We start from the raw sequence: 24,849 nt of genomic DNA on the forward strand, positions 1-24,849 counted from the left end.
ATGTCATTTTCTTCAATCAGAAGAATAAGAACATTGGCCTATATAAATACAATAATAGTCTTATCTAACAAAATAAATAATTTTTCATATTAGCTAATATCCTAGTCAATATCAAAGTATCCCAAATGTCAAGAGAAAGATTGCTTTTTAATAATTGTTCTAATTCAGGATTCAAGTAAAGTCTATTCTTTTTGCACTTAGTGATTAAATTTCTAACCTTTTGTTATTAGATATGAGGTCTGTTGAGGGGGGTGATGGTGGTGGTGGTGGTGGTGGTGGTGGTGATCTCGGGGTATTTTGTTTTTTATTTGCATCATTGACTTGTTGGAAAAACTAGATCACTTCTTGTCTAGTAGATAGAATGATTCTTTCTTGGTAATCTGAACATATTTTCTCTATCTGATATCAGTAGAGACCTAGGTCCAGACTCAATTGCTTCACATAACTACTTCATAAAGGTCTTTAACATTGCTTCCCATTCTTTCCAAGAAGAAAATAAAATAACCATACAGGAAGATTTTCACAGTTCTTAAAAGCTAATAACTCTCAAGAAAGAGCTGAAGGGAGAAGGTCCTATAGACTGTGAATCCTCAAAGAATGCCCAATAGCAGTGTTAAACACATTTGGTCTTCAAGCAGGAAAGCTGCCCTCTTAGATCCCCAGTACTCAGTATCTGTGAGTACTTGTTCACACTTCAGGGTTTGGAAGAGTGTGTTGGCATATGTCCAGGGTGTCACAGAAAACAATAATGATGCTTTGGCTCAGGATTATACCTTGCTAGGGACTCATATGAACCATGAGAAAGAGTGGCGTGGGAGCTTAACATTGTTGTAAGTAAACTGTGGGAAATAAAGGCATTTTTGAACCCAGTTCCCCAAAGTCAAATATCAGCCTGCTCTCCCAGCATCATCCCCAAGGGGATTAGGCTTTACCTTCATAATTTAACCTCATTTAGTACAAAGTTAGGATTAGTCCTAAAGGGGCTAGAAGAATGGTTCGGCCATTAAGGGCACATGCTGTTCTTGCAGAGGACCTTGGGTTCCCAACACCTATATGGTAGCTCACAACCATCTGTAACTCTGGTTCCAGGAGAATCCAACACCTTCTTCTGGCCTGTGCAGACAAAAGGCATGCACATGGTCAACAGACATGTATGCAAGCAAAACACTCATACACATAAAATAAAATAATTTTTTTTAAAAAAGATTAACCCTATGGTGTTCTCCTCAATTTTATAGGATTCTTGGCAGTATATTTCTGTACATGGCTATTGAATGTATCCCCAATCTATCTATTGCTGGAAAAAAAACCCTTTTTTTATAGAAACTGTGAGATTTGGATCATTCTACTAAGAATAGCATTTTGGTCCAGCAAGCTGGCTTAGTAGGTAAAAGCACTTGCCAACAAGCCACCAGAATCCAGGCAGAAGGGAAGAGAAAGAATTGAGTCCTGAGGTTGTCCTCTGACTTGCACATGCATGCTGGTACGCACATGTACAGGCACAAAACAAGTAAACACCAGCCTATCATATGCTAGTGTTGTATGCTGAGCTTTCCCTGTCCCTTTGGTCAGCGGTGATTTGATTAGAGCACAGAAGACACCCCCAAAGCATGTCAATGTGCTTCTCACTGATCTCAAACATAGATTTGATCTTTGCCTTTGGAAGGACAGAAACTGATATAACTTGTTTTTAGATGTGGAAAATTATTTGTGATGTCTGTAGTGATAAACACAGCTTGTAGTGGTGATTTTTGTACTCTTTAGTTCATTGTTTACCACTCTCCACTTTAGGAGTGCTTCAGTTCCTCAGGCTTCTTCTCTAAAATCCTTTCACTTTGGGACCTCAATCAGATCAATTCCGTTCAGTCTGATTTCAGAATAATCAGTATGTATTGGATTCTAACACACATCCAGCAACAAGATCCTTGTGATAGTAATGGCTGAGGATAAAATGTTCTGTTGTAAATACGATCTTAAGTGAGTTCCTTTGGAGAAATTACCTCTTTAGGGTGTAAAAGAAAATTTAAAGTGCCCTTATACTTGATATTGTCTTTAATTACAACTATCCATGAGCTGCTTTGCTACAGCAGAGTGGCTTGGAAATTTAAGTGGTCTTCCTTTAGCTGGCCAGAATCTTCTACTTACCTAAATGTAAGAAGAACTTGTAAGTAATTTGTTCTACTTGCTGGTGGAACAAAAAGAAACAAAATCAAGTAAGTTAGCTTTGCCCTTTCCACATACAGCACCTTCCAAATATAATTATGTCTTTGGTTTCAAAGACAAAGATGCTCAGGCAACTGGGGAGATGCCTCAGTCAGTACAGTGCTTGCCACACAGCATGGTGACCTGAGCTGAGATCCTCAGCACCACATCATATGTCGACAGGAATCAGAGGCAGGAGGATGCCAGCCAGTGAGCTACACATTAGTGAGAGCCTGCCTCAACAACTAGCATAGAAGAAGACACTTACTGCCAACCTCTGGCCTCCATGTGCATACAACACACACACACACAAACACACACACACACACATACACACGCACACGCGCGCAGAGGGGAGCGGGGGAGGGAGGGAGGGAGGGAGAGATTGATCTTAAAAAAATAAAGGAAAAAATACTTAGCCAAACAGTACCCAGATCTGCCATGGGTCATGTATGGCAAGTGTAGTTGTTCTCAAGAATGTTTCTGGGATCTTATTTTTGTCAAACATTAATAATCATTGCTGAGTTGCCTACCTATAATCTAATCTTGTTCTAGTATATAGCAAAGAATCAGGGAATAAGGAGGGAAAAAACAAAAAAGAGAGGTCCCAAAGTCCAAGTACTAACTCTACTATAGATTATTCCATGCTGACTTTTTCCAGCATGAACCTTAAAGTTAAAATGACATTGGTTCAAAATATTTATTTTTACAAAAGTCTTAGTAGCTGAGTAAGATTGAACCAAATTTTTAATATGGTTTCTTAGTTTCGGTTTTTCTCATCTACCAGATACTATGACAAATGTCACCTTTTGCTATTTCTGAGACTTAAATGAAATAATGAGTGTGATACATAAATGTTACCCTTAAACAATAATAATTGATCCTGTCATTATTGATGATAGAACTCTACAAGTATGGAAGAACAGAAGTGAGATTCACAGGAATATAGCAACTTGAAATCACACTTTATAAAACAACCCAGTGTCCTTATGATCAAAATCTGACATCACTGTATTATAACAGATAATGTAGCTATAACTTATCCAGAGTGTACTGTTACTATATTATAGAAACAGTAATGAGCAAATGAGCTGGGCTTTTTTGTTGGTTTTTGTCTTTGTTTTTGTTTGTTTGGTTGGTTAGGTTTTTTTGTTTGTTTTTGTTTTGGTTTTTGGTCTTTTGAGACAGGGTTTTACTGTGCATGTGGTCTTCTGACCTCCATACATTAGTTGTGACACACAGACTCCCACAGTAAATAAGTTTAAAAAAATATTTTAAGATCAACCTATAAAATTGGCCCAAAAAATAGAACCATAATTTAGTGCTTAAAATAACTATTTTTTTACTCTTGGGAAGTTTTAGTGTTCCCTGAGAAGTTTGCATGACTCAGGTTTGATTAATATTTAATAGCCAAAATTTTATGTGACAATAGAGGGGGAAATATCACTATTCTCAACTGCCTACTCCATACCACGCACCCTTCTCGCATTTCCCATGAAAGCTGATGTCAGAATCTTGAGAAAGATTGCTTTAGCTTTGTTCTAGCCATGGAGTTTTGTTTATTTATAGTACAAAAGCATCTTTGATAAGTAGGAAGTTTTTTAATGGTTATTGCTGAGTGTCATCTCTAAAAGATAAGAGGTTCTGTAGAGACACCTCTGTGGTTAAAAACACTGGCTGCTCTTGCAGGTTCAGTTGCCAACACCCACATGGTGGCTTACAACCATCCATATTTTCAGTTCCAGAGGACCCAATGCCTCCTCGGTCATTGCATGCATGTGGTGCACTTACATACATACATACATACAATCATAGATACATACATATATACATACATACAGCAAAATATTCGTACACAAAAATAGAATAGTAGATCTTTAAAAATAATTAAGATAAGAGATAATTCATCTTGAACAAAGATACTTGAACAAAGATCAATCTTGTGATAAGAGGACTGTTTTAAATCTCCAATAAAAACACTATCAACATCATTGAGTGGAGGGATGGGGACATTTGAAAACATCAGAATTTGGAATATGTTCCTATGTCACTGAGAATAAGAAAAAAATGTAAGGTACAGAAAATTGGGAAGTTTGAATACTTGAAACAGATGGTACTAAAGCAATTGACTTGAGTAGAAAGCTTTAAAGGCAAGTCAACAAAAGAGTTTTATGTGGTAAATGAATCACTCAACAAGAAAATTAAAGCACTCAGATTTACCTCTTCCATTACTTAGCAATCACAAACAAGTATACTCTTTTTTGTTTCTAGCTTGCCAACAACATTTGCAACTTTGGATATTGATGGTGTAAGAAAAATTATTTTTGCACTACCAGGTAAGAATCATTAAAATTATTTTCTCCATTTTCTAGAAAAATGACCAAAAAAAATTTAGGCTTCTCAGATGTCCAGTCTCTAATCAACATCACTTGATTTATAACGCAAACAGCCTTACTAATTGGCAAGTCACTTAACCTTCTCTGAGGCTAGTTTTTTACTATAGAACAGGAATAATACCTCGTCAGACCAGAACATTCTTTCCAGGACACAGTCCTTAGCCTAAGATGATATCCAAATATAAGTGGGCAGTCTAATTCAATCTCACAATTAGTACTGTCAAACATGAAACTACTAGGTCACATGTAGCAGGTATGTCTACACATTAATTGCAGCACTCAGGTGGCTGAGGAAGGAAGATCATGAAATGAGGCCAGCCTGGGCTACATAGCAAGACCTTGCTTGTCTGGATGCAAACAAGCACAGCTGTGCTTCTGGTCTTGGGATGATTAGAGCCTGGGGAAAGGAGGCCGAGTTGCTGACCCTGGTACACCTCAGCCAAGCCTTCACATGTCACCTGTCTGACATCAGCATCACCACCTAACTCCCACTCGGGCAGAAACTTGAGTGTTCAGACTGTAGAAGAACCAAGGTGGTCCAGTTTCTAAGAACTTACTAATCCAGTTTTTATTACTTGCAGCCATGCATCTTAAGTCTTTATGAATCCTGAACAATTTTAAATCGGTTTAGAACTTTATGTATCTACTTGTTATTTTTTAAAACTATCCTTTAATTATACCTGTAATTTCAACTCTAGTGAGGCTGATGCAGGAGAATCACCACAGGTTCAAAGCCAGCCTTGGCTATAAAGACCTAGTCCTAAAAAATAAAATCCTGTAATAGTTCTGCTCAAGACCCTATTTTGTTAACACCAATTCTTCAGAAAAGTAACTACTTATCCTTTCAGACTCACAAATCTCATGGGATTCGGAGATTTATTTGCTTTTTATATTCAGTGAATCTCAAAATAGAATTATATATAAAAAAAGAAGCAGGCAGAAGAATTTCAAGTCTTAATATTTTAAACCCTATTCATAAGCATAAAAATAAACTGTGTCATGCAGAAAATATTAAGTCAAAATGTAAATAAAGCAACCTCAAATATCTGTAGCATAGGACTAAACCTAGGACCTTTAATGTTCTCTCAGATACTCTGAAAACTATTTTATGAAAAATGAGTTCCTATTCCTAGCTTCATTTTGTCTGCTAAAAGAGACTGCTTTCTTCATAGGTGTGATTCAACATATAGACTAGACTAGCAGTGATACCAGAACAAAGATCATACGTACACACACATTAAAAAGAAGACAAAAGAACCCAGATACATAAACCAGTAGACTAGTGTAGAGGATGCAAGAGTAAACCCACAGAGCTACAGCCAACTGGCTCTTTTACTATTCTATTGTTTTTAATTATGTATACGCTAGCGTGTCTGTGTGTGGGAACAACACATGAGTGCAGATGCCAGCAGAGACCAGAAGCATCTGGCCCCCGAGCTGGAGTTACAGGCTCTTGTGAACTGTCTGACGTGGGCGCTCAGAACCAAATTTGGGTCCTCTGGAGAGAAGTATGTGCTCTTAACCACTGAGCCATCTCTTCAGCCCTGACAGTCAACTGAAATTTGACAAAAGGTGCAAAAACAGATGTTGGAGGAAAAAGAGCCTCTTTAACAAACGGTTCTGGAAATTGGGTGTCTACATAGAGAATGAAACTAGGTCCTGTCCAGGTCAGTACGGAAGAGATGGAAACCTTAATGGAAGACCCACAACTTTGAAACTGCTATAGGAAACAGTTCAAGACAGAGGCATAGGCAAGGACCTTGTAAATAGGACTCCAGTAACACAGGAACTAATAACAAGAATCGATCTATGGGATTATATGAAATTAAAAGGCAAAAAGACACAACAGAGTAGCACATGACAGGGGATTGAGATCCGGAATATGTAAGTAAATCAAAAATGCCAAAGTAACCAAATCAATATATGGATGAATGAATTTCACAGACAATTCTCAAAATAAATGGAAGAAAACGTTCAGCATCCCTAGCCATCAGGAAATGCAAATTAAAATTGCATTGATACTCCGTTTCACCCCAGTCAGAATGGCTATCATCAAGGAAATAAACAAACAAATATAAGCAAGGACGTAAGTTAGCTCAGCTACTGTGAAAATCAATGGAGGTTCTGAGAGAGAGAGAAAACTAGAAAATGGAAATACCGTACAGCCCTGAATCTAAATCAGCATGAAACAGAGATCTCTTCACAGCCATATTCACTATAACAGCAGTATTCATGGGAGCCTAGTCTTGAAGTCCATCCGCAGGTGAATGGATTCAGAAAATGTGGTATAGATGCACAGTGGAATGGATTTGAACACAAAGAATGAAATTACTTCATTTTTAGGAAAATAACAAAGTTACATATCACTATGATAAGCAAAATAAGCCTGATTCTGAGAGACAAATATATATTTTCTCTGTGCAGAATCTAGATTTAAAAAAATAAAAGACTTTAAAGAAGAAGAAAGTTGTTTTTCAAGACGAAGGGGAACAAGAGGAATGAGGAGGGAGGGAGAGGAGAGAGCAGTGAGAGAACATCACATCACATGCGTGCATGAAAATGTCACCATCCATCCCAGTCTTGTGTGTAGTGTAAATATGCGGACAGAGTAGAAATCTATGTAAATTAAATATCTCTTCTTAGCTACTGGTACAAGAGAACTGAAGGTGTGGTTTCGTCAGGTAATTGGATAGCTTGGCCCTTGTCTCTTACTTTGAGGACAGAATTAGCAGCACTTGAGGAAAGGGGGAACCTAAAATAAGACAGCTGGTTCCCCACTGCCAGTACCAACCCGCATCATCGCATACAACTGTATAACAGAAATAGGATTTTAGAACTAGAACGGGCCTGAAGAATCACATCCTCCTTGCTAAAGAGAAAAATGAAGTTTTGTGGATGAGTGTAGTCAGATTCATAAGGGTTGGTGGTGCACAGCTATAATCCCCACACCTGGAAGGCTGAGTTTACCTTAAATCCACGGGCAGCCTGAAGGTTCATAGCAAGACTGTATCAAAACAAAACAACATTTGGGGCTTGTCAAAGTTGTCCAGATTGAGTACAGCTTGAGCGTTAGTTAAGGCTACCACACAAACCATAGGAATCTCTTCTTGGTAGTGCTGTGATTTTTTTTTTTTTAACATAGCCACCACCACCCCTTCCCTTTGAAGTACAAGTCCTATCTAGATTGATTTCTCCTGGAGAGGAAAGCTACATTTCTGAAATTCTCCAGATAACTTTAAAGAACTTGATGTTCGTCACAGTCTGCTCCAGCTGCTCTGCTGCCGTAGGTGCACCCCGGATGGACAGTTCAAAGATGGAGGTGATTTCCTCGCAGTTCTAAGAAATCCAAAGGGAAGGTGGCTGCAGTGCTGCTCTCTGGGGCCTTCCGAGTCCCACGGCCTTGCCTCTGACGGGTGCTCTTGTGCTGCCTCTTCCGCTTTCTACAAGGACGCCAGCTCTCCTACGTGAGGGCCCAGTCCTACGCCCCACTAAGCTAAATCGCCAAGGCCCTGTTCCTCAGATACACTGAGCACAGAGCTTCCTAGTGGGAGCTGAAGTTGCAGTTCACACCATAATCTTACTCATCTTGAAGTCTTTTACAGCTGGAGCCATTTGGTGCCCTATTTTAAACTTAAAGATGTGTCTGGATAAAGATGATTATAGATAAAATTTCATATCTGTATTTTCTTTTATTTGTATCATATTTCTACAGTAGAAATGCTTAAAAATAACAAGAATATATATTAAAAATTTTAAACTTATGAAAATTGAGTTAGTTGGTACTCGGTGTGAGAGTATGTGTGCCTTACACACAGGCAGCCCAGAGTCCAGTGTCTACCTCTCCACCCACAACTGTATACACACATACACACACACACACACACACACACACACACACACACACACACTCACACACACACACACTCACACACTCACATACTCACATACTCACACACACTCTAAAGTTAGCAATGGCTTTCAGTACAAGGCTCTCAGGAAACCAGAAATGGTGTCTAAAAGCTGAGTATCAGACCTCTTTGTAATTTCATGGATGACCAAAAGGTTCAATTCTTACCCACTGTAGCATGTGGTTAACTGTCCCTCTGTTCTGTCCTTCTGTTGGATTCAGAGTGGTTCAGAAGTAGACTAATGGTCAGTCACTTGTATCATGTTCTATCATACCTGACTGTGTAGACAGATATAATTATCTGATGAATCTTTATGTGGTGTAATATAAATAACTATTTGGTTGACTTTCAGGAAATCCTGTATCAGCTGTGGTCACCTGCAACCTCTTTGTTGTACCTGCACTGAGAAAGATGCAGGGTATCTTGGATCCTCGGCCAACCATCATCAAAGCCAGGGTAATGTTTCCTAATGACCAGAAACCAAAATTGATAACAAATGCCCAAAATAGATGCCTAGAATTTTATGTTTGTTTTCTCATAAATGTATTAATATTCTTTCCTTTGTGATGGAAAGTAGAAGGGAAGATTTACTTTTATTTCCCTCCAACATAAAGAGAGATAGCTCAGAAGTCAAATGTACTGGCTGCTCTGCCAAAGGACCTAGGTATAATTCCCAGCACCCACATGGCAGCTCACAACTTTCTGTTACTCCAGTCCCATGGGATCTGATGCCCTCTTCTGGCCTTCTCCTCAGGCAGTATACATACATGGCATACAGATATACACATAAAAATAAATAAAATGCCTTAAAGTTTAAAAGTACTTAAAAGAATCCAGAGAGCAAGTCTTCAAATGTCTAGTGGGTCCTTAGAACAAGCCAGCAAACAGAAAAAGCCTGCACCACACACTAGACTGTGTGGAGTAAGAGATAAGATTGTCTCCCCAGCGAAGTTCATAGAGGACAGGAGTTAACCTGCTTGTTTGTATGTAGTTGCTCTTCAAAAAATTCAAAAAGTGCAATCAAAGGACTAAAAGACTGGCCTTTCAGGAGGAGAAGGCGAATGTACTGTTCAGAACAGCATTAGTCAGACCGGGCTGTATACTACAATAAGAGTCCTTTCTCTACCCACACTATTGATTTAACTTACCACTCAACCAATTATACATTTTCTGTATTACTAACAAATGACTTTCTGACATCGTAACCTATAGAACCAAGCTATTACTTTTCAAAAGTTTTAAAGTAACTACATATGACATAATTCTATCCTTAGTTGACCAAAAGAATATAAAACATAGAAGAGGTGCTGGAGAGATGGCTCAATGGTTAAGAGCACTGGCTGTTCTTCCAAAGAACCCAGGTTCGATTCCCAGCACCCACATAGCAGCTCATAAATGCCTGTACCTCCATTTTCAAGGGATCCAACACCTTCACACAGACAAAACATGAATGTGCATGAAATAAAAGTAAATAAATAAAACACAGAAGAGGAAATAGTAATAAAATATTATTAAGGATACATAGTATAAAAACATCTAAGACAACTGGCAAGTCAGCAGGTAAAGGCACCTGCTGCCAATCCTGAAACCTGCGTTCAATCCCTGGGACCCACATGGTGGAGGGAGAAAACTGACTTCCTAAAAGTTGTCCTCTGACCCCAACATGTGCCCTGTGGCATTTGCGTGTGCACATGGACACATATATAAAATAAAAACATTTTTGAAAATCTAGGCCATCAGCAGTCTTAACACTGATACTTTTATTGCTGGGGATTTGTGAATGAAAGAAGATAATAGTATCTTGTTTCCCTAAAATATTTAAAATCAACTAACTGGGCATAGTGTCCTGTGTGTCGAATCACCCCTACCCCCAAATGGAGCTTCCTTTTAGTAATCACAAGGAGATGGTCTTAGAGTTAGCAAAGGAAGAAACAGATGGAGGGAGAGGAAGGGAGAAAGGAGAGCAGGAAGGAAGGCTAGCATGAATGAAAAAGAATTATGATCAGATCAAAAAGTCAAAGTTCTAACAGACTCACACAGCCAACCCAGTAATGGAGAATTTACTTTTTCACACTTGCTAAACTGAGGAAGCCGGAAAAATCCACATTGTTCTAAGAGACACATGGCTTATCCAACACAGCAAAGTTCTTAGGAATCCTTACATTTATTTCATTTTAACGTCTACCAACTCTCCTTAAAATTGGAGAACACACACAGATAGAAACTAAGAGAAAAGCACAAAATAATTTAGGAGAAATAGGAAGCTATGCTACCAGCAAACAAATATAAGCAATATGAAAAAGCCTGTTCCTTGTATGTTGAAAATAGTTCTATAAGTGGGTAGATGAATAATGCCTAGCACATATGAAATCTACAATGATATTGCTGGATGGATGAACATTGAATTTGTTTGTTAAATCTACCTCCTTTCCTTCAATATTGAGATATCACTTCAGTTTCTCATTTCATAGGTCCAGGATCATTATAACCCATAACAATAGACTTTACTTTTTTTCTGTCTGTCTTTTCTCCCATTATGAACACTGGCTTCTTAGCATTCTTTCTTCTTTACATAGCAGTCAGCCTCTGGACTTCTGCAGTAAAACAAGATGGAAATGACAGAAATAGTAGACTGACAAGGACATGATCTGTCCAGGCTCACTATTTCTTTGAAACTCTCAGAAGTGATTAGGTGACCAGGTTAAATCTCTTTGCCTCTTTATGCTGTAGTTGTCGTGTGACGTAAAGCTGGACCCTCGCCCAGAGTACCACCGGTGTATACTGACTTGGCATCACCAAGAACCACTGCCCTGGGCCCAGAGTACAGGTCAGTCATTCACACCTGCACACCCACAGAGGTGCCTATGCACTCATTCTGAAAAACAAACCACAATAACAACTCTGTCAATCATGTCTTTTCTTTGGCGATAATGAAATGAATAATTGTGCACTTCTTTTTTTGAAAGGTTAGATGAAATAAGTTGTTCTTAAACAATGTTTCCTTATTTCATTGAGCCATATTTTTAGATAAATATTTGAAATATATAAATAGAATTACAGATTTTGATCTGTTAGTTCAAGCAGCCCTCTGAACATGATTGGTGGGTAGGAAAGGAGAGCACAGTAGCAGTGTTACCCTGAAATGTGAAAAGAGAGCCAAATTTATAAGATGATCTTTATGGACCCTACTATGCCCTAGATACTGGTAGATTTTAAGGACAAAATCATGTCAATAATTCAGAGTTCTAGCTCTGAAGTATAAAGCTCTCAACTTTAAACCTTTTCCCCAAGTTTTCTAGCCATATTTTGCCCACATTTTGGTACAGCTCCACAAAAAACCCTGTGTCAACTGCAAACATCCACTACCAGTGACTCAGTTCAGGAGCCTTCATCATCACAGAGTTCTGCATGCACGGTGGCTACCAGCCGAGTTAGCAAGACCCTAGGCACTGTACCTCAGACCTTTTGCATCTTGCAAGAGTTAAATAAGAGAGTTCATAAAATGTCCATAAAGCACCTAAATGGTAGCTGCTGTTATTGCTATCCTTAAGTTTCTAAAAGGATTTATTTTTACACAAATACAAATTCACCCTGAAGTGAGAATTTCCATGGCATTTTCAATGTCTATAAGGTACTATTTTATTCTTTAAAAAATATCTAATATTTGTGTTTAAACTTTTGGTGAGAAGGTGAAGGAGCTAGGACATACATCTCACCTGGAAAGGTACTGGGAAGACTCATCATCTCTCTCCTTGGAGCCCTGCCCTCCATTTGCTGGCCTCTCCACATGTACTTCCTGATGCCTGTGCTGCAGTAATGAGAGTGTTTCATTCCAGGTAATCAGATGAGCAGCCGTCTGATGAGCATGCGCAGTGCCAATGGATTATTGATGCTACCTCCAAAGACAGAGCAGTACGTGGAACTCCACAAGGGCGAGGTGGTCGATGTCATGGTCATTGGACGGCTATGATGTTCACCAACAGGAGAAAGCTTTGATGCATGTCCACATATCATTGACTGTATCCTGTAATATGCAACGGCACAGCTAGTTTTTCTGATCTGGATAAAAGTTGATCTGTATAGTCAACATCTTGAACTATATTTCAAATGAATTTAAATACCTTTTAAAGAAAAAACACACCTAAGAATAAATCTTAACAGACAACTCTATTCTGATTATATCAAAGCAAAATTTTCCTTTCTTGCAAATTGCTTTGTGTGTTCAATGCTAGGTCTGATAGCGATAGCTTTTAGTAGACAGCGGTAGGTGCCTGCAGAACTTGTGTTTTTCTCATCTTTAAATACAACTACTTATGCTCTTAATCAAGGCTGTCTGCTTCTTTATACTAGTGTAGGCAACACTTGGATTTCCCTTCTTAGTATGCTTCACAACTGCTTTACAGAGAGCTTTGGCTTGTTCTTTATCATGTATCTCGTGTTTATGTGCACCGTGCCAAAAGAGGAGTGACTGCGTGGAGGCCCCGCCCTGCGGCAAGAACCAGCCCTGCTGAGCACCCAGGGAAGTTCTCACCCTAGCAGCCTCATGGCACAGTGCTTGCAGGCAGTAACTGGATACCTTTTATTTGAACAAACAAACTGGGGGGAAATGCTTCCTTAAGTGCTGACAGCCTTTTTAACCAACACATTTAAAATTGTACAGAACAAAAATAAAATCAAAGACTGATCTTGTACAGATATTAGTGTTACCAGCATTCAAGTGGAAATCAAGAGCAAAAACAAAATAATGTTAAACAACTCTGTACCATAACATTTTCTGTAATGATACTAAAACTTAATGAATAAAAAAAAATCCTTGATCATTATTTAAAAATGTATTGTGCTGGCCTTGTTATTTAGAAAGGGAAGATTGTTACTCCACCTTGACAGACCTCTGCCTCAGTAAAAGAATACTTACCATAGCCTGTGGGAGAGTTAACTCTCTCAGTGTATGAGAGTTAAACTGTGGGCTGATGCAACCTGTCTCCTGCTGTGGTGTTTAAGAAAGTACTGTCAGTAAGGAAGAGAACTGCCCGTCCTCAGGTTTCCTGCCGATGGCTAGATAAACAGTACACACAGCTAAAGGAAAGATGCTTTAGTACTTAGAAAAAAATAGTCTTCACTTAGGTACCAACTTTGGATATGTACAGTTCTTTGAAGAGAAGGGAAAAATAAGTTATGAATCAAAACTTCAGATGAGTGCCTAGAATTTTGGTGTTTTTATGTTTCTTGAGGCAGGGTCTCACTGTATAGCCCTGGTTGTCCTGGAACAAAATTCATCTGCCTCTCCCACCCAAATGATGGGATTGAGGGTGTGTGTCGCCATAGCTGACATGAGGCATTTTTAAAATCATGTTTGAAAGAAAATAGAAATGTGGCGGTTTGGTGCCCTTTGAAACACTCTCTAGGATGGCTCCCCCTTTTTTGTTTTTGGTTGGTTGGTTGGTTGGTTGGTTGGTTTGATTTGGCTTTTTGAGCCAGGGTTTCTCTGTGTAGCCCTGGCTGGCCTAGAAGTTGCTCTATAGACCAGGCTGGCCTTAAACTCAGAGATCGGCCTGCCTCTGCCTCTCAAATGCTGGATTAAAAGGTGTGCACCATCACCGCCTGGCTAGGATTTTTTGGGGGGTGGGGGAGGGTTTTGAGGCAGGGTTTCACTATGTAGCTTTGGAGCCTGTCCTAGAACTCACTCTGTAGACCAGGCTGGCCTCGAACTCAGAGAGATCCACCTGCCTCTGCCTCCTAAGTGCTGGGATTAAAGGTATGTGCCACTACTGCCCTACAGAATGTTTCTTTTAACAAGAACTTCAAGGTATTTTTCAAATGATATTAACAGAAAGACGCTATGTTCTAGAGTATGCTTAGTAAAACACACTAAGAAACAAAGTAACACATCACAATGGCAAAACTTGTACTTTTAATGACATTTGATATTGGGAGGTTAAAGTGAAATGTTCTATTGTTTTTCTTCTGTATGTACAGCTGAAGAAAAGAGTTAATAGAGGTCCAATGAAAATACAGTTCTTTACATTTGTTTAAGAATAAGCACCTACTATGTGTGGAGGTCCAAAATATATCATACTACTACTCACAGAAACCAATAGAATGAAGTAGCTGCCCTGTACTCCACCAGGGAGAAAACAAAAGCTATGCATGGAACTATATTGTATCTTCCATAATATATGACAGAGAGTGAAACTGTGACAAATACCTCAATACCATCTTAGTTAAAGAGCTCCAGAGCTCCCTTGGTCCCCAGTCCTTAGGATTTATGGCATATGGAGGCCCACATGTGTGGGCCTTAGTAAGTATTGTGCAGTGAAACATTAAGTAGCACTTACTGTATGCCAGGCATTGTTTAAAGCACTTCCTGTTTACTTTCACAACACCCCTGTGATTCCTATTACAGGTAGAGAAACCAGGGCAGAAATGTGTCCATAGTCACACAGCACATACAAGAACAAGGTGCAAAGCTGTAGCCATGGCTCGAGTCCACTGAACTATAGAAACAGGTTGCTGAAAGATTGGGGCAAGCAGGGGAGTAGCATGTGTAAGACTGAGAATGTAAGGTTCTTGAATACCAAGTGAAGGCATCTGGATTTATTCTAGGGATAAAACTATTAGAGAATCTTGACCAAGGACGTACGATCAGAGCTGCACATTTAGGATGAATGTTCTGGAAGCTACAAGAAGATCTGGTTAAACTAGAGGGAAGTAGAAGACACAAGCTTGGATGAGATCTGGACAGGGGCTGATAAGGAAAAGGGACGGGTGAACTCCCTGCTGGAGAGAACCGTGGGAAGGATTTATAACCGATACAAGTTCTGGAGAGGAAGCCGGAGAAAGGAGCCCATGTCTTCAGTCAGAAAATGCTAGACAACAAATGAGAAAATCAGAAAAATACATTTTGTGGAGGAGCATTTAGAAGTTCTGGTTAGGAGCTGAAAAACGTACAGGCTGGATACAACTCAGGAACTCATTCACATAAATGACCCATGAGGGTGAATTAACAAGCCAAGTGGACAGGGACTCAGAGTATTGGAGGAAGACTGGAATGAGAAATATTTGTAGAAGACAGAGACAGGAACACAACATCTCAACCCAAGACAGAGAATCTCAAGGAGAGAGAAGGAACAAAAATGAAGTCCCAAGAATATGAATGAAATTGGGAAAAAAAGAGAATACTTATTAACTAAGCAGCCATTTATGAGCTGTAAGAGCAGAATCTCAATAGTGACATTGAAAATAATAGTCATATTAAAAAACAGAAATTGAATAATAATGCTTTGGAACCTGTATGTGAGAAGAGATGCTACTTCAAACTAATGGCACTGGAAGTAGGTTTTGAGGAAAGAAAACAGCAGCTATGGGCATATAAAAATGTAACAGATTCTAAATGGAGGAGAGAAATGAAAGGAGGACTGAGTTTAAGGACCCTAGCAGCCAAGTCAAATGGAAAAGGAAGCCATTTTTCTTTGAGAATTAGAAAATGGGGACGGTAAGACATCTGAGTGTGGAGGTTATGCAGCAATGAACTGGTTCTACTTTAATTTGTTGGATCTGTTGGTCGGCGTCAATCTAGTCACATTTATTTTGCCAAAACTATCTAAGAATTACACATATACATTATATTCAAGTTCTCTTTGTCTTGGTAACCTAAACTTTAGTAAAATACTAGACAATACTTTCAGATTATTACAGCTGAACAGAAGTTAACCAGACTTGGGGGCTCTGTGCTTTGGTTTTGTAAACCATATCACACAACAAAAAATAGAACATAAACAGATTGTTTTCCAAGTAAATGTTGTTAAGTGATGTTGCAAGTGGATTCTTTGGATGACTTCCATTTTTAAAATGCTTGGCTAACAAACAAACTTTGCAGCTCTAACCAGTTACCAACTCTTGATCTTCAAGAAACGTTACCGAGGTAAGCATTATCACCCTGAGTTATAGAAAGTAGAGGTGCATGTCCACACAGAATCAAAGCAGACTGCCCTGTTAGTCTACTGATGACCATTCCAAAACTAAACAAAATAACTGTATTCTAATACGCTTAGAAGTAAGTGTTAGGTTTCAGACCTGGGACAAATGACTGAGGTGCCCATTTAACATATCAAAGCAGTCCTAGCCAGGAGGTTCTTCGGGCTATCCCTCAGTCCCTACCTGTTACAGGGTCTTCCTGGCTAGCATACCCTGCCCCTACCCTAAAATCTCCAGTCTAGGGGACTAGGCTACTCTTCCCTCTATAATCCAGACATGTTGTACTCTGGGCCTCCTGGCTACGGCACCTGGTCCCCTGCTATCCCGTCTCCCTTCCCCTCCCCTTCTCCCCACATGGCACAACTAAGCCTGGTCCTGTCCACTCTGGACTCTCCCAGATGTCCCTGCCTCTACCAATGCTCTCTTATCTTTCTCCTCCATGCCTAGGAGCAGTCATGTCCTTTCCTTACCTTTTTACTTCTCTTTTTCATTCAGTAAGTACTGTACTTGACTCTGGAGAGAATCACATTGCTACAGAGTCCTCTGATAAATTAGCCTAAAGCTGAAAGATTAAAAGGATTGCTCAATTCTGGCCTTTTTCTTTGTTTTTGTTTTGTCCATTTGTTTTGTTGTTGTTTCAAGACAGGGTTTTTCTGTGTAGCTTTGGAGCCTGTCCTGAAACTCACTCTGTAGAACAGGCTGACCTCAAACTCACTGAGATCCGCCTGCCTCTGTCTCCCGAGTGCTGGGATTAAAGGCCACTACCACCCATCTCTGTCCATTTGTTTTTAAAACACAGTCTTACTATGTAGCACTGGCTGGCTGGGAACTTAGTAGTAAACCAGGCTAGCCTCAGGCTTGCAGTAATCCTCCTGCTTCTGCCTCTGAGCACTAGGATTACAAATGTGTGCCAACCACACCTGGCTCATGTAAATAATCTTTTATAATAATCCAGTTCATTTAAGAAACATCAACTAAGTTCATACAAGATGTTAGGCTCCATGGTAGGCACCAAGGATCTGAGGATTAATGAGACCTTCCTGATAACAAGTAACAAAGGCAAAGGTTGAGACAGAAAAAAAAGTATAGATAAGGCAGTGGTTGGTTAAAAGAGTGAGTGTAGTCCTAAATCAGGTTCTGTTGTGCAGTCAAGATGCAGACCTTTGAGGAAAGGCAGACATCAGTTGGTAATCCACAGGGAGACAATAGGAGAGCAAAAAACTGGATGTTGGTGACCTGGGAAGGCACACAAGAAGCAGACATCAGGGCTGATGGCAAGAGTAAACAACCACAAACACTAGGACTAGGGGTAGCTTCTAGAGAGCTTAAGGGATCAGGTCTGGAAACTCAGACTTTACACTCTTTACAGAGCTCGGTACTCCAGGGAGAGAACCCCTCATAGCTGCAGATTTAGAGAGTGCAAAAAGTTAGAATAAAATAAAATATCAAATAGTACAGTCTGTTGCCGTTGTCATGGCGACACACAGACAGACACAAGTCCCTTCTCCCTCCTCCTGATTCCCAAGTTCCTTCTGTCTCATGCCACCTATTGTGACAAAGACAGCTGGAGAGAGCTCCATCACACACAGGGCTATAACCAAAGCAGATTTGGAGCTGGCAGGGCCTTGTTCACCTAGTGACAGACAATTCTCCAAACAGGTGACATTTGAGCTTATTTCTGAAACATGAAAATAAGCCTCACATGAGCAGGTGGGGGAGGAGCATTTCAGACAAGAAAGGAGAAAAGGAATGCAACTTCAGGAAGGAAGCCCTCAATGCAAGAGGGATGGGGGAGCATTCTGAAATACAGACCAGCAACACATGAGGCGGCCTGCCACCACAGTGGGAAGCTTGGGGCTTAGTACTCAATCCATCTCCTGCCTGCAGCATGTAAACCAAGGCACCCAAGGACACTGCCTGTCAGGTAAACACCGGCTGAATGCAAGGCATCATATTAGACAAGGGTTGTTGCAAACAGTGCATCTGTCTCCCATACCTGGTCCTCTCCTCGTATTCTGTTCCCTAGTTAAAGGCAGACTTGAAGCCAGAGTCCAAACTTGAGTCATCTTGCTGCTTTCTCGGCCCCCACACATTCAGTGAGTCACCAAATTCTGACTCTACTCACAGTTCCCAAGTTAGCCCCCTCCTTTTCTTTACCTCCACCAGCACCTTGTTCTCAGCTTGCAGAATAGCTCTCCTCAAATCTTTCTTTTACATTGCTATTGGAGTGACCAAACCAGACTGTAAATCTCCCTATACAGACTTCCTTACAGGAAAACCTCTACAGCTGATAGTCCCAGGGCCCAGTTAGAGCATTCAAAGCTCTCCACAACACTTCCTCAACTTCAGTTTTTTTTCTCTGACACACCAGACTATTTTGCAAGCAGTTGCTCCCTCAAATCCAAGTCATCTGATGCCTTCTCTCTTTGTTCATACTGATTACTCTTTCAATATTTCTCGTGGGGATTAGAGGTGTGGCTCAGTGGCAGAGCACTTGTCTACCATGCACAAGGCCCTGGGTTGACTCTCTTGCACCACAGAAAAAGAAAACAGGAAAAGCTAAATGAAATAAGCCAGCTTCTAGCTTAGGCATTACCTCTTCCAGGAAACATCCCTAAAGCATCACATTGAACAAAGTGCCCTTCACCCATGTTCCCAGAGTCCTTCAGGCACCATTGAACCAGTCTGTTCACATGCTACTTTTTTTAATTTATTAAGAAATTTTATTATTCATTTTACAAACCAATCACAGACTCCCTCTTCCCTCCTCCCATCCCTCCAGCCTTCCCCCACACAGCCACCCTCCATTCCCTCCTACAAGAAGGTAAGGCCTCCTGTGGGGAGTCAGCAGAGCCTGGTACAGTCAGTAGAGGCAGATCCAAGCCCCTCCCCACACCTGAAGGCTCACATGCCACTTTTGATGGTAAATTCTTTCAGGGCAGATTCTGTTCATCTTGTAGCCCAGCATGAGTTGGTGCCTTCAGCAGCAGGTGCTCGACACTAAACTGACCAACAGAACTAACACTGTACAGCTTCACCAGGAGCCAGCATCAGAAATAGGAAGAAATTTCCCTACTCCAAGCTTAGAACATAGTTGTGAAGACCCCATGCAGAGGCCCATTCTATGAAGGGCAAAGGCAGAGAACTGACAGGTCGTGCACCTTCCTTTGACCAGGTGCATATGCTTTGTGCATGTTAAAACTTTCACATCTAAAAGGAAATATTCAAATCATACCATTAATCCATAGTTTTCTCTTGATATATTTTAACCTCAAAAGTCATTAAAGTAATACCGAAGGATTTCATCCAGATGCTTCAAAATTAATGTCATCAACAATGAAGAAATCAGATATATGCAAAATGTTTCCTAAACAGGATCATTGGTAAGTGGTGATCATGAAATAAACATGCTATGTGAGGGATGGATGGCATACTAGAGCTATGAATGGAGGAGAAATGTGTCCATCGGAGTCAGGCATGGTAGCACATTCATGTAATCCTAGCACTCTGGAGGCCAAGGCAACATACTGCTGCAAGGGTGAGGCCCACCTGGACTCCACAGCAAGAGCCTACTGAAAAAAATCATCCATCTGAAAATGGCACTCAGCATTAAAAAAAAAAAAAAAAAAGAAAGAAAGAAAATGCAGCAGAACATCCAAGGCAAAAATTACAGGTCACCTGCTGGGGCCTCCACAGGGTCTGCTTTTTTCTGGAAACTCCTAGTCAGATGCAATCCCTGCTCCCAGAGCCTGTGCCCTCACACATTCTGAGCATGGCCCTCACCTCTGATTCTGGAGAGGCTTCCTGATGCCAACACATCCACACCTGGTCTCCGGGGCCTGTTATGGTTCTCATTATAGCATCACTCAGACACTTCATGTTTATTCTGAGAAACCAAAATACTTTTTGGAGCCTGACAAAATCAAGCACTTGAATCTCCAACATAGAACATAGGGACCCAAGTGAAATGAATTCACCCAGGTAGTGGCTCCTCTCTTAGCCTATCCTCAGCTACCATCCCTCTGTGTGCTTCATCATCCTCATTAGCAGTAAAGAAGGTACCAAGACACATTGAAGTATGATGGAATGCAGAGGACCTCCCAACACAGAGGGCAAGGACCAGCAACTCTGCCATGTTCTCAAGACAAAGGGGATGGTGTGTGTTTATTGATATTACTTACCCATTCACCCAACAATTACCAAATGCCTACTTAGCGTGTGTCCAGAATACAGCAGATGGAGATGCAAAGGCAATATAGTGAGGCTGTCTACCTGGTCCTCAGCACTGTTGTCTTGTAGGAATGTTACCTTTGTTTGACGCTTGGAGTTTCTTGTTTCTTGGGTTTGCTTTGGTGTGGATGGGAGTTGTTTGTTTTGTTTGTTTGTTTAATAGTTTGGTTTTGGTTTGGTTTATATTGTTTTTGTTTTATTTTGTTTTTTAGATAGGATTTCACTCTATAGTACAGGCTGGCTTCAAACTTACTGTGTAGCCTAGGCTTACTTCAAACTCCTTACAATCCTCCTGCCTCTGCCTCATAAGTACTGGAATTACAGGTATGAGCCACCATGCACAACTTGAAGCTTTTTTTTTTCACAGAGGCTCCAAATACCTTTGAGGCTTCTGAAAACCATAATACAGGGCAACTGAATGATGCATTATCAGATGAATGATACATTATAAACAGAATGACAAATGATGTCTTTTCCATTTTTATTATCTTTTCCAGCCCTACCATCATCAAGATGGCTTTTCACCTCTAAAAAGCCCCAGAACTTAGTCTGGGCTTCTCAGGAATGCCGGCACCAATCCTCATCTTTCGGCTGCTCCTTCCCTTCTTACTTCAGAGCTATGTCAGCACATTGTGATGCAGGAGGAGTAGAACAATGCCAGGCAGCCTTTCACCAAATGCTTAGTTGGCTGTCCAGTACACAGCAACACCTTCTGCTAAAGAAATGTGAAAAGAAAAGCGGAGACGTGCTATTTGGAAACAATCCTCCTGTTCAACACCCAGGAGCTTTCCGGTGACCTATTTCAGCCTTGCTTCTCTGTAAGTGTGTGTTGGTTACAGCAACCTGGATGTGAGCCTGAGGAAGAGGGGAATGGATAGTCTGATTAACACTGGCTATGGGAGGCTTGGGGGTCTTTCTTCCCAGCTTACTCTTTCCCCTGGCTTCATTTTTTTTTTTTTTTTTTTTTGTAGACTACCTAAAAAATTTAAAAAAAAAAAAAAAAAAAAAAAAAAAAAAACCCTTAAGAGACCTAATAGTTGGTGACTGGACTTCTTTTACTTAAAATTAATCTCACCGGGCCTATGTTGATAGCTCAGTTGATACAGTAGGAGCAGAGTTCAATCCCTAGAACCCACATCTTATTAAGCTGGATGAAGCAGTGCCTGTTTATAATCCTAGCACTGGGAAGATGGAGATGAGTGGAACCCTTGGGGCTCACTGGCCAGCAGCCTCACCTGCTTAGCAAGTTCTGAGCCAATGAGAGACTTTGTCCTACAAAAAAGTAGATGGCATCTGAAAATGGGCCTACACGTGCACACACACACACACACACACAGCACGTGCACATGTGCACACTTGCACATGCACTTGCATACACACTGAACACACACAACCCTCATTGACAGTTGAAATTTGAAATGAAAGCATGCTTTCTGGCTTGCTTTTAAATTTAAGTATCTAAGGGGTTGGGGATTTAGCTCAGTGGTAGAGCACTTGCCTAGCGAGCGTGAGGCCCTAGGTTCGGTCCTCAGCTCCGGGGGGGATAAAATTGAGCATCTAAATCACCATTCCAATTTTCTTCCATTGGTGACTGAGAACAGAATAAATTCATTAGAAGACTCACTTGTAATTATTCGAGTGGAAGAGGAGATCCAGAATACAGGGTCTGACCTTCAAAGCTGAAAAGCTGAGAGGGAAGTACCACAGAGAAGGAAGAGGCCACCGCAGTCAGAACTTCTCAGAGCTGCAAACAAAATTGCAAACTAAAACAGTGATGGGTCTGGCCTAAAATTATGCCTAGTAGGGGGTTAAAAATGACAGAGGCTGAATTTGCTGGTGCACACATCTAGTCCCAGCTACTCAGGAGGCTGGAATAGGACAGTCAAGAGTCCACGGCCATCAGGTATCATCAAGAGCAGTTTTAATGAGTGATAGACAAAGACTACAATTTAAGAGCTATTGTGTAACTAAATACAAGAAATAACACAATAAAAGAAAAAGATCACAGGAGAATGTGCATGTCAGGTCTATAGAATTCTTTCAACTTTGCTATGTTTGAAGAATACTGGAAGGAAAAGATCACATTGGAAATGGTGAGTAGAGAGTGTTTACAGACAATAAATATGTATGCGCATCTTCCTGTATTAGGCAGTCAGAAAACCCAACCAAAACACTGGTTCCTACTCCTCTCACCCCCACTCTGCACTGTTCCGTTCACACCCACACTGCCACATTTCCAAATGTTCCAGCCGATTGCATTTACTCCTAGGAAAACAGCATCAGCACAGCAGGAACACACCCCTGCTCAGGCCTTCTGGGCTTGGTCGCCCTCAACAGTGAACCCCTGTACCACAAAGCTGCAGCAGCTCCATCCTGGCTGGTGCCAAGACACACTGTCGCCCCAGATACATGCCTGGCAGTGGCTTCTGGCCTGTGATTGGATTTAACACGGCAACTTCCTTACTAAACATTTCCAACAATGCTTTTCAGCTGGAAATTATACTGCAGTTCTGTAGAAAAGTACAGCCTGATGAACCGAGCTTCTGAAGGAATCTCCAGTCAACTCAGACTGGAAGATAGAAATGTGAGGGGGGAAGCTCCAGGAAAGAAACAGCAAAGACTGTAGCATGGTGGTTCTCAACCTGTGGGTCATGACCCCTCTGCCAACCCTCTATCTCCAAAAATACTGGCATTACGATTCCTAACAATAGCAAAATTACAGTTAGAAGTAGCAACGAAAATACTTGCATGGTTGGGGGCCCCACAACATGAGGAACTGTATTAAAGGGTTGCAGCGTTAGGAAGGGTAAGAAGCACTCATGCAGAGGATCTGCTAATGACAGGAGCCAGGGACTTCACAATGCCGCAGTGCTGCAGGAGCCCTGGCCTGCAATCTTCAATACTGCTCTCTTCCTTGCCTGTTTAATGCAATGCTCAGGACATTAGAAAAAGCCATAAGTTGTTGGAAAAATATAAACTATAATTCAGAAAAGGTACAACTATGTTGTGTTTTGGTTTTGGTTGGAGTTAAGGTTTTTTGAGACAGTTTTGTATAGCCCAGACTGACCTCAAACTTGTTATGTGGTTGAGGATGACATTACATTCCTGAATCTCCTGCCTCACCTTCCAAGTGCTGGGCTTACAGACATGCACCACCACCCACAGTAGACACAACTCTAGAAGAACAAATGTGTCTGCACATCCATGAAGCACCACGATGACCTCTGGTTACCTGCTCTGCTTTTGTTTTAGGTACACATTACTAACACAAATACATTAGAGTTACATTATATATACATTAGTCAGTTCAGGAGATTAGCAATGGAGTGAGACCATACCTCAACAACAACAACAAAATAAAAACAAACTTGAAAACGAAGCTGCATTAACATTTAATCCCACATAAACTAGAACTGCTCTGAAGGGTTTCTGGTTGTTTTAGCAAAGTCTCCCTGTAGTCCAGGCTGACCAGGTCATGTTCCTTCTGCATCCATCTCAGTATTGCTAGGATTACACTACCACATCCAACTACAAAACAAAATGATTTTGAACCACCAAAATCAATAGCCCTTGAAAAGGGCTATGGCTGAGCTGTCAGGTACCATTCCCATCTGCTTCCCTTTAAGAGAAAATACCTTACTAGTCATCAACTTAACCACGAGGCACCATTATGATGGCAACATCTTAAAAGAGATTACGATGCTCCAAACAACTCCACACTGTGATTGGTAACTGCTACTTTTTAATACTTAATGTTATGGGGAAATTTTAATATGTATGTAATTAAGTAATGACCTATTTGTAAAACTGGAGGCCAAAATCTCACTACATCTTCAGGTATTGTGAGTGAGCCTAGTAAATAATCAATTTAGTGGCTTAATGAACCACTGAAGTGTTCACTGGTATGGGGGATGGGGCCAAAGTTGCCTTCGCAGACCATCCTCCTCCATCTTATTAGAAACACCGGAGAGGTTGCAGAACCCAGGTTGCAAATAATATCAATCACAGTTAGCAATAACACTGGTCAAAATATTAGCTGGAGACTTGGTAGTTAGGGACTCTTACTGTTCTTGCAGAGGACCTGGGTTCAGTTGCCAGGACTCACACTGTGCCTCACAACCCCAGTTCCAGCAGATCGA

General features: G+C 40.7%; 2 protein-coding genes and 1 long non-coding RNA gene across 18 annotated transcripts in view; 2 read left to right on the forward strand and 1 right to left on the reverse strand.

Annotated features, from left to right (window-relative positions):
* The window catches only part of Gphn (gephyrin), a 410,602-nt gene extending 397,265 nt beyond the window's left edge, over nucleotides 1-13,337 (forward strand). For all 14 annotated transcript variants that reach the window (XM_028876083.2, XM_028876082.2, XM_028876085.2 and 11 more), the window contains 4 exons: nucleotides 4,474-4,538; nucleotides 8,859-8,962; nucleotides 11,237-11,333; nucleotides 12,343-13,337. In XM_028876083.2, coding sequence (XP_028731916.1) covers nucleotides 4,474-4,538; nucleotides 8,859-8,962; nucleotides 11,237-11,333; nucleotides 12,343-12,476 — 400 coding nt within the window. In that variant the 3' untranslated portion in view covers nucleotides 12,477-13,337. The remainder of the gene's footprint in view (nucleotides 1-4,473; nucleotides 4,539-8,858; nucleotides 8,963-11,236; nucleotides 11,334-12,342) is intronic.
* Nucleotides 13,338-21,174: 7,837 nt separating this feature from the next.
* LOC114697764 overlaps nucleotides 21,175-24,849 on the reverse strand; it is a 49,168-nt gene continuing 45,493 nt past the window's right edge. The window contains exons 3-4 of the long non-coding RNA XR_003735232.2: nucleotides 22,335-22,454; nucleotides 21,175-21,565 (exon numbers count right to left, since the gene is read on the reverse strand). This is a non-coding gene — a long non-coding RNA (uncharacterized LOC114697764). The remainder of the gene's footprint in view (nucleotides 21,566-22,334; nucleotides 22,455-24,849) is intronic.
* Fam71d (family with sequence similarity 71 member D) overlaps nucleotides 21,445-24,849 on the forward strand; it is a 35,326-nt gene continuing 31,921 nt past the window's right edge. For all 3 annotated transcript variants that reach the window (XM_037210658.1, XM_028876099.2, XM_037210659.1), the window contains exon 1: nucleotides 21,445-21,528. The gene's annotated coding sequence lies outside the window, so the exon portion shown is untranslated. The remainder of the gene's footprint in view (nucleotides 21,529-24,849) is intronic.

The sequence above is a fragment of the Peromyscus leucopus genome, chromosome 14 (assembly GCF_004664715.2).
Source record: "Peromyscus leucopus breed LL Stock chromosome 14, UCI_PerLeu_2.1, whole genome shotgun sequence".
NCBI lineage: Eukaryota > Metazoa > Chordata > Mammalia > Rodentia > Cricetidae > Peromyscus > Peromyscus leucopus.